General features: G+C 36.1%; 1 protein-coding gene across 1 annotated transcript; it reads left to right on the forward strand.

Moving 5' to 3' along the window:
- Positions 1-1,141: 1,141 nt before the first annotated feature.
- LOC147533091 (putative ubiquitin-like-specific protease 2B) lies at positions 1,142-12,439 on the forward strand. The gene is made up of 16 exons (XM_086646014.1): positions 1,142-1,489; positions 2,541-2,869; positions 2,962-3,046; positions 3,125-3,174; positions 4,502-4,699; positions 4,833-4,908; positions 6,527-6,635; positions 7,171-7,233; positions 8,001-8,132; positions 8,458-8,658; positions 8,737-8,792; positions 8,869-8,962; positions 9,963-10,053; positions 10,205-10,324; positions 10,973-11,410; positions 11,568-12,439. The coding sequence occupies exons 1-16, from the start codon at positions 1,336-1,338 to the stop codon at positions 12,216-12,218; spliced, it is 2,847 nt and encodes a 948-aa protein (XP_086502140.1). The 5' UTR covers positions 1,142-1,335; the 3' UTR covers positions 12,219-12,439.
- Positions 12,440-12,471: the final 32 nt, after the last annotated feature.

The following is a 12,471-nucleotide window of genomic DNA, read 5'->3' on the forward strand; positions in this document are numbered from 1 at the left end:
TTAACAAAAAAAATTTAGTATAAAGAGAATGTGTAGAAAACTTAAAGGATAAGTGGTTGTATTAATAAGTGAACAAAAAATGTAAACCGTTAGAGAAGGGGGGAATTTTAAAATTCAACCCCCTTGAAAATTGACTCAAATTTAAATTTCAAATTCCCAAATGGTATAGGAGCTCCAAAATTTGATTTGGGAGATCCATTGGGATTGAAAAATTTTGGGTGGGTTAGGCTCCCAAAATTTCTCATGCTTCCAAAATGGATGGGAGCCAAGCCCCTAGAAACTAAACTATGGGCATAAAGTCCATAAACAGATACACTACCTCCTCGGCTACCTGGACTAAAGCCAGACGAATTAAATGATCCAAAGTTCACAAAAACTACTTTATTTATATCAAAACTCAATATTTTTGGATTTGCACTTCCACGAGATCTAACCTAGGACCTCCGCATTGCAGAGTAGATGCACTTACCAATTGGGCTATCCGTTATTGGCACTACCAGTATATTAGACCACGAAGGAGGTGTAAGCATAATCTGGGTTTACAGAGAAAAATGCCAGTGTTCTGGGGAAATAAGCAAAGTTTCCGGGACAATAAGTTTTGGGTGGAAACAAATTTTTTTTGTTTCTTCCAAACACTACCCATTTCTTCTTCCACCATCTTCCTTCTCACCAACATCAACTCCGGCGGCCATTATTTCTGGCGACAACAACTCCGGTCATCCATGTCCCTCTCTCTATCTCTCTCTTCATCCCCCTCTTTCCTCTATCTTCTGTCTTCTCTCTCATTCTTCTCTTTCCTTTTTTTTTTTCAAAGTTCCGGCGAAGGGACCATTCTCTTTGCCGGAACTTAGAGAGAGAGAGAGTGAGAAGAGAGAGATACAGAGAAGAGAGAGCAGCGAGAGAGGAGATGAGAGGAGAGAGAAGAGAGATAGAGAGAGGAAAAAGAGAGAGAGCCTGCCGGTCGGCGGTGCCCGGAGAGGGAGAGTTGGCCGGAGAAGAGAGATAAAGGTGCGTTTGGATTGAATTTTTTTGGTTTTTCACCGTCTTCCCCGGAAACTTTTTAGCTTTCCCCAAAGCGGTGCCCCGAGAAAAACTGTGGTGTGGAAATATAGTTTCTCGATAAATACTAGGCTTCCTCCGAAATTCCATCGCCATCTAATAAGTAGACCAAAAGTTTGACGTTAATCCTGTTCGCTCCAAAAATACATTTCCCTCTTCCAAAATTCCCCCCTTCTGCTTGAACTTCACTTTATCGCGGTCGTACTGATACGTATCAAACTTCGATTCCGACGATTCTTCCAGTAGTTTCAGTGAATTTGATTGGCTAATTTCTCGATGAAGATTACTAGTAAAGGTTTGGAAGTTTTTGATTTTGATGTCGACGACGATTTCGTGGAAAAGACTGCAGAAAGATTCACGGTGAAAGGGAAACACAGAAACCCTAAAACTGATACTAGTCCAATTACAAAGTATCGGTTTCTCGAATGCTGTAAGTTTTGATAAACCCTAGCTTATCACTTATCATCTTGTCTGCTTTTATACTTAATTATCAGTTTTATATGCAAGTTTGATTAGAAGGATTTTGAATTAACTCGAACTACTATATATTTTTTGTCTAACAAGTGTGGTTATGATGTAAAATTCTGTACGTTTGATGTTCTTCTGTTCGGCATCTGTGATTTGTTTCATTGAAAGAATTATGGAATCTGAGTTCATTTTCACTAGCTTTGGCATGTATTAGCTGTATAAGTGTAATTGGAATTTTCATGTATCCCTACAAGTTTTACCATAGAATTTGATCTCATTGAAATGATTCATTCTCGTAGTTGTTCAGCAGTTGTCCCTTAAATTACCTTGTCATTTTCCTTTATGACTTTATCTTTACGAACATTTAAAGTAGAGTATTTTTAAGTACAATTTGGGATGTTTTATCTATTTGCGGTTGAAGGATCATTTTACTTCCGACCCACTGCCTTAACCTTTTGGTAGAAATATGTTGAGTTCCTCTTGTTGTTCAGTTTTGGAACTCAATTAACCAACATGGAAGTTTAGGTTTATGTAATATACGTCAATCTTTGTGTAAATCAGTGCTAAATATTTTGGTGTTCCAAATTTAGAGTACTAGATTGTTAGGGTACTTAGAAAGTGGAGCAAGATCTGGAACACGTTGTTTTGACTTTAGAGTTTTGGTAACTCTGCAAGAATTTGTTCACAATATATATGAGAAGCTTGACTGCCGAATTCAAAAAATAAATGGCGTGACAGATAGTTGGATTGAACAAATTATCGACTTCCCATATGGGCCAAGGTTTATCATAGGTTATTTGAATGGTTTATCATACATTTAGATGATTATCTGATGTCGATAAGAACGTCCTGTTTTTTTTTTAAGTAGATTAGAATGTTTTGTTCGTTCTTTTATTTGTTTAATGTTAAAACCGTATACATGCGTTTATTAGACATGATATTACAGCTCTACCTTCTGTTTATTGACTGTTTCAGTTTTATACCTTCTAACTTCTATGATACATCTTCTATAGTTAGTCGGGGAATCGACCATCAACAATTGGATATTAGTGATGTCACATGCATTGATGTTGACTCGAGCAATAGTAGCCATAAGTCCAAAACTGGCAGAGTCAAAGGGGATGATTTTAATACAGAAGGAATCTCTGAGCGGGAAGATGTTCTGGTACCTAAATCCAGTGATAACGATTGTAAAGGTCTTAGTCAACCAGATAGTAGCAAGCCATTAAATTTTATTCCTGGGGGCTCCGGTGTTAGCTCACGTGGATTGGAGGATTCAAATATTGGAGTAGCTTCAGATGACAAGCATTTAAGCAGTGTCCAGTTAGATTTTCTATCAAACGTACTGCTTTTCTACTGTGCACTCTGTAGTTATTGTATTGAAATGCAGCTTCTGAAGATGCATGTAATTAACTCTCTTCAGAACTTTTACAGAGTGATCCAATAGATACGATTTCAGATGACGGAGAAAGCGTGAAAGCAGACTGTTTATCAACTCATTCTTCTCCTACTGAAGAAGGTTCTTCTACTTTTGTTTTAGCTATTATTCTACCAATCTGTGTTACTATTCTTATCAGGGTAATTTCTTGAATTTCAGTTTCTTTAGAAGACCCAGCTTCTGATCATTATTCCAGTGATTGGGATATGGTAAGCCTTATATACTCTATGCCAGTTTTATTTCTTTGAAATGTTTATGTAATTTCTTTCTAAGTTTTCATACACTTCTTCATGTTTGTTTGTTAGCTATATTATTGTTGTTGTTAACTTAATATTACTATTTAAAATTCTTTAATATTGAGACCAAGACACAAAAATAGTAAATAATAAGGATGGAAAATGAATTTATATTCAAATGTTATAAGTAACTTATTTTGTGCAAACCCCACTGGAATGGATGCTTAACATGATTGCTGACCACCGCCTGATCTAGAACAGGATAAAGTGCAGCATCTAGTTTTATCGTTTAATATCAAAACAAAATAAAAGGATGGCTTTCATTATTGCGAGTTTCTAGTAACTTAATTCTAGGTGCTTTTGCAAATCCCTACCTGGAGATGGATGCAACATGATTGCGGACCTGGAAACAATAGATGAGATAACGATGCTAAGTCAAATTTGTCGTATATATTGAATTTCAAATTGAAGACAACCAGCTGCATAAAAATGCTAATTGGTTGTCATCAACTTGTACATTGGGGTGATTATGTTCCTTTTACTTAGGTATGGAAGACACCTTTTGCTCTCACTTTAAATGTCAATTATCTCCCTCAAGGGCTAACACAGAAACAAAAGACCTTTGAAACAAAATTAAAATGGAAATATGGAGTATTGCTTAAAACTGACTAGAGAACCAAAAGAAACTCAAAGTTTAATAATCATGGTCCTCCTAAAGAATCAGTGAACCTTATCCATATAGGGTAATGTTTTCCCTTAATTCTACTCGTTGTATCAATGTCTAATTCGTGTAGAATAAGCAAATAACTAACAAAGAAACTTATCTAAAGTCAACTTAAAAGGAGCGAAAACTAGAATCCCAATTAAATAGGAAACAGTTTCCAATTTATCCAAGAAGTATATCTATAGAGAATAAATAAAAATTAGAAACTCCTTTCATCATCGAGCTTGTACCCGGGCCTTAAGAGAGTGCCCCTAAGGGTTTCTTGGGTTACATCACAACTTGTGGATTTACTGGGTAGACCTATGGAGAGTTGAATAACTGTCTGTTTTGTGGCATGTTAGAACATGTGCACACATAGATTGTCAGCAAATGCATCAAATCACTGCCTTTCTATAGATGCCAAATCAAATCTTCGTTTATGTGTCAATCAGTTAACCTTCCCTATTCATGTTTATTTTTTTGGTGTTAAGTTTGATATTGTTCCATGTAGCTAAATTTACCAGCCATTTTTCTTCTTGTACTATAGCTGTATAGCAATACTTCATATTGACCTCCTTTATCTGGTGATACCTCCAGGAAAACACAGACCTGGCAGTTGTTGTGACCCCTGATTATCTAACACATGGGGAGAGATATTGTACAGAATCTTTTGTTACATTTTCTTCCAGTGGTATTGAGCTTGAAGGAACAAATGCATATGGCGAAAAAGAATCTTTTAGAACTGAATGGGCAATTGATGAGGTCGCCAGTATTGAGTCACAGTGGTATTTAACGGTGGGTTTCACTACTTCCCATAGCGGGAGAACAATTAACATATTTGGTATTCTATGCGTTGTGACTCTTCATAACTGAAAAAAATCATCTATTATTGCAATAAATAGGTTAAGGTTTTTGTGACTTGTTTCAGGTACAAACGGCTCTTATTACCTTACGTATAAGGTCAACTGCTGAGACAGAAGCTGAAAATGTAGATCAAACTTCAGGTGAGTGCTTATGACTCAGTAGATAGTATTCATTCTGATAAAGTCAAAATTAATAACCTCTACATTCTTTTTGTTAGTCCACTCCTGAAAGTACTGAAGCCTTGAACAATATGAATATTGAATAGTATTAGCAACAAAGATGACTTTCACATTTTTTTTTGTCCCTACATTTCTTCAATTTAGTAGTTCTTCAACTATTAGATTTGGTAAAAATGAACTTCCAGTTGCATACATGCATTTTGCTATTAATGTATGTAGTACAAACACATCTATACGTGCCCAGTAATATTTTCAAATTCAGTGAGTTCCACAATGGTAGGCAAAAAGTTGAGTGGGGCTGAGGAGTCTGAAGTTAGTTAGGCGAAGACTGGTTGATCCCCCACTATATAAAGTGCGCCCTAGGTATATTCAGTATTAAAGTTAAAAGAATGATTACTTAACAAGTAACATATATTATACACCATTTAATCAACAAATTAAACTATGTACTAGTATATAAGAAAATATAGTTTTTCTGAGCGATCAAATTGCTAATGTTCGTTATGGTGATTTAAGAGACCAAGTACACCAGAGCCTCTGATATCGGAGGCCCAACATTCGCATCCATACCCAATGGAAAGGAGCTTGCTATGCCATTGAAAGGAATGGAGCAACATTTCCCGTTTAGCTTTGAAAGTTTGCTATTTGATAATATTTTTTGTTTTTGAACCTTCGAATGAATATATATATCGAGTATAAAAGTATGTACAAGACAAAAGTTGGTTAGGTCATGGAATATTTCACGATAGCCAAGCCTCCCAATTCACTACAACATCTGTGAAGGACTGAAGGATATAAGTCTAATTGAATCCAATCTTTTGACCCAAAAAAATATTGTTCCTTTGATATCTTCTGTATCTAGATTGTTTGATAGGTTCATATCCTTGAAAATCTTGTTGTTTCTATCTTTCCAAATATTCCAAATCATGTCAATTGATACTAGCTGCCATGCTTCCTGTTTTTCTTTTTTTTGCTTAACCCTTCCCATTGTTTCAACATTTGGTTAATATTGTTTAGTCTACACAATTGCACCTTGAGGGAAAAAGTTGTTTCTATCTTTCCAAACATTACCACTACAGATATTTGACAATATCTGTAGTGGTAATGTTTCTAATGACCTTGAGCAATTCCAGTTGAAACACTTCAACTTATGCTCATTTGAATTCACAACTAAGTAAAACCAGGTTTTTCTCTACCTAGTAAGGAAGACAAACATATATACTTCTTCACCCCTTAGTAGTTAAGGTTGGTAAATCCACGAGCTCACTGTTCCTAAAACAGTAGTTTTAATGTCGCGCTTCATTGTTCACTCTTCTGTGGAAGTATGATCATGAACTATTTCGTCCGTACTTTCTGTCTCTTATGCTTTTTATCCTTAAGGAAATATGAAATTATCCATCAGTTGCTGATAACTGAATAAACGTGAAACTAATAAACAGCTGGGTGGAGTCGATCTCTAAAATGAGAGACTGGTCCACTTTTTTAAGTGACAACGACCTTCACTGTGTTTTTGCATCTTTCAGAATTGCCCCTTGTAGGTGTTGAAATAGACTAATTTCATGCTATAAACTGTGTCTAGGCATTCTTGAGTTGAAGTTTGCAGTTTGTGATCCCTCCTGGGCTGAGAAGTTGGAGAGGATCCTGTCACTGGATGCCAGATATAGGGCTGTGTGGAAACTTATCATTGAGTGAGTTCTTCAAATTTGTTTATCTATTAATGTGTGTGCATGTGTGTGTATATATATTTATTGTTACTTGTAAACGTGAATCTGTCCAATATCCCTCCGAAAGGAAAAGAAAACTGCGTATTAGTTACTGCGGTTGGAATGAAGGTAATGGCATGTCTTTTTTTCTGAAAGTTGTCCTAGTGGATTTGTGTATTCGGTTTCTCAAATTTTGATTTTATGCAGCTTAATAGAGGACAGATTAAAGACAGATAATGTTTATATGTGGTTTTGTTTAGTTTATTATAGTTATATATTAGACCAGTAACCTCCATTTAATTTCTACATGTGGTTTTATAACACTTTTATTCTTAAATTTATATTTCCTAAAAGCTTTATCCCACAATTTAAAATTTTTGTGTGGTTTACTTTAGTTTTATTTTCGTATAGAACATACGCAGTATAGAGTATAGACCATCATGTGAATATGGTTTCTTGTTAGTCTGATTTTGTTTGTTGATTTGTTTATGAATTGCTTCATGTGAGAATTTTGTTACAGTGCCAATGGGATGGTAGATGGTGTAGAGAAGAACAGCACATCTTCAAGGCGTTATTTTCCCAAGTAAGTGAATCAAAGCCTGTTTTTGCTTATATGTGAATTAAGGTGAAACGTGGTGCTCTATGATATACAAATTAGTTTTAGCTGAGTTTCTAAGCTAGTTGAGTTTCAAATTTTCATTTATTTGTGGTTGTTGCTACAAGTATACCATGTAAAGTAGTTGACTAAGATACAACTCATAGCGACGTAGGAAAGGAAGTATTTTCGATAGAAATGTGTTCATTTTCCACAGTTCAACTGCAAGAGAAACCTGGAGTTGGGGGTTAGAGAGAGGAAGTGTATCCCATGGAAATTTGTTAAAACTTAAACTATTGCTAACACCACTTTTACGTTAACGGAACCCCCCTTTCTGTGGAAATAAAGTTGCAAGTAATAGTAGAATGCAGCCGCTTTCATTAAACGCACCATATGTAAAGCTTAAGCTAGGTCTTGCAAAGCCTTGGTAAACAGGTAAAGTTATTAACTGCTTCAAACACGACATATTTCTGGATAACATTAGGATTTTTCTCGCATTCATTACTTTAGGTTAACTTTCTGAGTCCTACTGCAACATACAAAGAAGGGAACCTACACACTTGAATAAACTCGCTCAGAACCTTCAAATGGATTTGGTCCCTTTTCCACTTATGGTTCTGACTAGCTCTTCTATTTTGAATCATTATGCGTACACGAATTTTTCAATATCTTCTGATCTTTTTGCATCAATATCCTGTATCGACTTTGACGGCATATACTAAGAATAGATACTTATGATATTTGATCACTTTCAGTCTCGAGGAACCTTTCGAAGATGTTATCTATCCACAAGGTGATCCGGATGCTGTTACTATTAGTAAGAGAGATGTCGAACTATTAGAACCACAAACCTTCATCAACGATACAATCATCGACTTTTACGTCAAGTAAGTTGCTTAGGAACTGTAGTGTGTTAATTTACATCAGTAAGTTCTCCAAGGGCATTACATCCGAACATGATTGATCTTAGTGAATCTATGATATATTTGGGCTTTAGTTTCATGTATTCAGCATATTAAAAAAAACATTAATATGGATTTAGTAGTTCTAACAGGTTCTCCCATTTTCATGGTTCATAGTTCGTCCATAACAGTTCTCTTATTTGTGTTTCTTTTGTAGTCATGGTACATAGTTCGGTCACATTATTGTTTTTTTTCTCTTATCATGACACTAATGCTTTCTCCCGAACATGACCTTTTACATATTTGACAGATATTTGAAGAATAAGATTTCACATGAGGAGGTTCACAGGTTCCACTTTTTCAATAGTTTTTTCTTTAGAAAGCTAGCTGATTTGGACAAAGATCCAGCTAGTGCTTCCCAAGGCAGGGCAGCTTTTCAACGTGTTCGCAAATGGACCAGGAAAGTGAATTTATTTGAAAAGGATTACATCTTCATTCCTGTGAACTTCAAGTAAGAAAGCCATTCAAACCCGTTCTCCTGAGAAAACAATTCGTCATTCTAAACTACACTTGCATCTTTGCTGGACAGCCTTCATTGGAGTTTGATAGTTATCTGTCATCCTGGTGAAATAGCTAATTTTGAAGGCAAGTTCTTTTGATTGCTGTGTTATTGTCCGCTTATGTCTTCCTCTTTATCTTATTCATGTGTCTATTGTTTCAGATGAAGATACTAATAAGTCCCTGAAAGTACCATGCATATTGCACATGGATTCTATTAAAGGAAGTCACAAGGGCCTCAAGAATCTTATACAAAGGTATGTTCAGATGGTATTGTCTATGAATTTTCACAAATTCGTCTCTTTTGATTTGTGGGCATTTGAAGCTTGAAAAAAATGCACTCCATCTGTTAATCTCATTTGTTGGTTGAAGAGAAGGCCTTGGAATTTTGGATAGTTTATGGAGTAGTTGAGTTGTCTCTCCTTTTGTTTTATCTTGCATTCAGAAGTTCTAGTGTGAACAGTTCAAAGTCTTTGATGCCTGAACGCTAGATTATTCATTCCAAAAGTCTGTTGACCAACATAAACATGTTACCATATCACGTCAAAAATTGATGTAACATCGTTAAACTAGAATGTATTGGAATGTTAATGTTCTGGTGGATATTTCGGTTTGGTTGGTTCAAGATTTTCTGCCTTGGATACATGAAATCCCAGTAGACCGTCCATGATAAGAATATCAAAATATTGGTACCAGGATTCGGATAATACATCTCGTTCACTGGCTGCTAAACACTAACTCATTCGCCTTAAGGTTTTTGGTTCCAAGTAGGTATATGTGCAGCAACTAGCAACCTCAATATTTTATTGAATTTGGAACTAATACCATGAGTGTTAAAAACTTTAGTTAATTGTTATTGTCCAGTGCACAACAAAAAAAACTTTAGTTAGTTGTACTTGTAGAAACTACTAAACTAGACATCTTTGCTTGTGGAACCATTTTTGGAAGATATGAGTCAATAAATTAGTTCTTGATGGGAACTTGGCGCAGGTTGTGGTTGTGAGCCAACGAAATCTTACTTTCTGTTTCAAAAGAAATTTCTAGTAGCTTTTAATACTCTCTGGAGCTCTACATTTTTTATGTGGTAAAACATATTTCGACTTTGAAGTTCTTCAATGGTCGATGATCAAATCCTTTTCGTTTTTCCTGAATGTTTAGCATGTTAATTTTGTAAAGATGATGAAAATTTTATGACTTTATGTCTTTATTTTTATTGAGAATATAGTTATTTTTTTTCTTTTTCTTGATTGAATACAGTTACTTATGGGAAGAATGGAAAGAGAAAATATCAAAATCATCTGAAGATTTTGCACCGAAGTTCCTTAACTTGCGGTTTGTGCCTCTTCAGGTACTTTCGTGTGCCTTTCCAATAAATTTTTTTGTTATATTCTTTGCTTATCTGTAAGTTCGGACCTTGATATCTTGAGCTACTATGCCTATGTAGAGAGAGAGAGAGATAGAGTTGTACCTGATATCCTTTTCTCCCGAATGTACTACAGGTTCCACAGCAGGAAAACTCCTTTGATTGTGGTCTATTCTTGCTCCAATATGTGGAACTATTTCTTGAAGAAGCTCCAGTTTGCTTCAGTCCTTTCAAGATAACGGAATACTCCAACTTTGTGAGTTATTACTTCCTCTTCCTTTTTCTTGTGGATTTTATTATTTGCTTATTTATTTTATCTGTTAAGTGTCCTGCTTTATTGGACTAAACTAAATTATGGACCTCATTAGCTCCTTTATCTAGATCAGCAGAGACCTTGTCCTTTATGGAGAATCATCCCTCTATACTTGTTTATGACAGATCATAACAAAATGGGTGTAATTCGTGGTGTGTATTGTCTTGTTACAAGTGCGTACAACTTTTCTTATACCTCAATGTTTATTTCGTTATGAAACGGCTTGCTAAAACTGGTATCTATTTCTCTCAATGCTACATAAAATCAGTTTCTTGGTTTTCCTAATCAATTCAATGTATTTGTACCAGCTTACAATCACTCAAAATATCCGAACACCGATAAAATGACAAATAAATTCTTTCAATTAACTCTGCATGCACAATGACTTGTTGACAACATGAAAACTTAAAGTTGAGTACAATTTCAGTTCAACGTTTTTGTTTTCTTAAAGATCATCTTCAGTTTGTTTCTTACAAATTACTTCTACTGTAATTTAATGCATGACATATAAGTCTTTTCAATTAATTGCTTTGTTTGGCTTCTCAATTTTGTTGATATTAGCTAACAAACTGAAGTGGTTCGTTATTTCAGCTTAATGCTGATTGGTTCACACCTGCAGAAGTTTCCTCAAAACGAGTTTTCATCCAGAACCTTATATATGAACTTGTTGAAGACAATTCTGAGAGAATTGCCACAACTAACAATGATGAACACCACTTGCCTGAATCTGCGGAAAATGACAACAGCAACAAAAATGGAGTAGAAATCATATCCGAGACTTCTAACCCGTCAAACAAATGTCATGGCTTTATTTCTTGTCCTACTGCTGGCCAAGGGATCCAAATGGAACTGCTCCCAACATCGTCTGGTGGTGCTGACCACGTTAGAGATTCGAAATTGGTTCTGAGGGAGAGGGAGTTGTTTCAGCGAGGAACTACTTCAGGACCTCTTTCTAATGCAGATAATCAACCTTCCAACAGCATAAAATTTCGGAAGGGGTATAATGTTATTAATTCACCAATAATAGAGGTATTTTTCTTAATCCTTAAGTTCATGCTATAAAGTATAAGCTTGCTAGTTGGATGGTCAGGAGTAGGCCTCTAATACCATCAATGCTTATTCATGATTTATATTGAGGCTTACGCGTGATTCTTTATCTGTTTCTTCCTTTTCTTTCTCGGAGCAGGAAGATATAAAAAGTGATGAGCTGTTTGAATCCTCACCATCAACTGAAGCAGATATTCAGTCAGTGGAAGGACTCGAGGATGAACACTATTCATTTTCCGCCAGAGATTTCTGTAGGTTCGACTCGGTCTGGGACCCTGGAATGTTAGATCAAGAGGACGAAAAAGAAGATGGAGGTTCTTCCTCGGAAACATCTAATGTTGGGTCCCAGGATCCATCCGAAGTAGGAGTGGGTGCAAATCTGCGAACTAGTGAGTTTGCACATAAGAGACAGGAAGAGGAAGCAGCAAAACCAAGATCAGTCTCACCTGGAAACATTGGGTGTATAACCGGAAGCCCAGCTTCAGCCTCTAGCGAAAACCAGAAGAATGAAATCGTCGAAGATTCTCAAGAGGTGGCAGATATGATGGCTGAGAGCAAGGAAGGAACTGATTCACACATCACTCGTCCAGAAAACCCCTCTGCCTCTCCCAATCAAGTGACCGATTTGGGCGAGAACAGGAATCATTCTAGTGACAATATGCCATCAAATGTCGATAATCCAACGTTTGAATGTGATGAGCAACGCGCAACTAAGCGACAGAGACTTCTTCCTCCTCTTGACGGCGAAAGACAAGGTACAAGTAGCGTACCGAAGGATTGGCAGTTATGACAAAAAATTCAGTCTTAATGTTGGTTAGGATTCTAAAGATGTTCTCACCCTTGTTATGTTTCGGGGGGTACTGACTCTTGTCGTAGCTGTGATACCTGTTGCGGGTTTTACTTTTGTGTAGTGTGAAGGATTTCATTCTCTTCTTTTCCACAACATGGTAAAGTTCATAGATGTATAGAAAAACAAAGTGGATTGTGTATAAATATTAGTTGTGTGGTAAATTCTCCTATTGTTATCAAGAGTCTGTAAACAG

Source organism: Eschscholzia californica, unplaced genomic scaffold (genome assembly GCF_041429995.1).
Source record: "Eschscholzia californica isolate CP2 unplaced genomic scaffold, dmEscCali1.0.p SCAF_6, whole genome shotgun sequence".
Classification (NCBI taxonomy): domain Eukaryota; kingdom Viridiplantae; phylum Streptophyta; class Magnoliopsida; order Ranunculales; family Papaveraceae; genus Eschscholzia; species Eschscholzia californica.

Excerpts from the sequence above, each read along its gene's own strand:
- LOC147533091 (XM_086646014.1), top strand. The coding sequence starts at position 1,336 with ATGAAGATTACTAGTAAAGGTTTGGAAGTTTTTGATTTTGATGTCGAC. Across the intron at positions 3,175-4,501 it reads ATTCCAGTGATTGGGATATG|GAAAACACAGACCTGGCAGT; the intron begins GTAAGCCTTATA and ends TGATACCTCCAG. Across the intron at positions 4,700-4,832 it reads AGTCACAGTGGTATTTAACG|GTACAAACGGCTCTTATTAC; the intron begins GTGGGTTTCACT and ends GACTTGTTTCAG.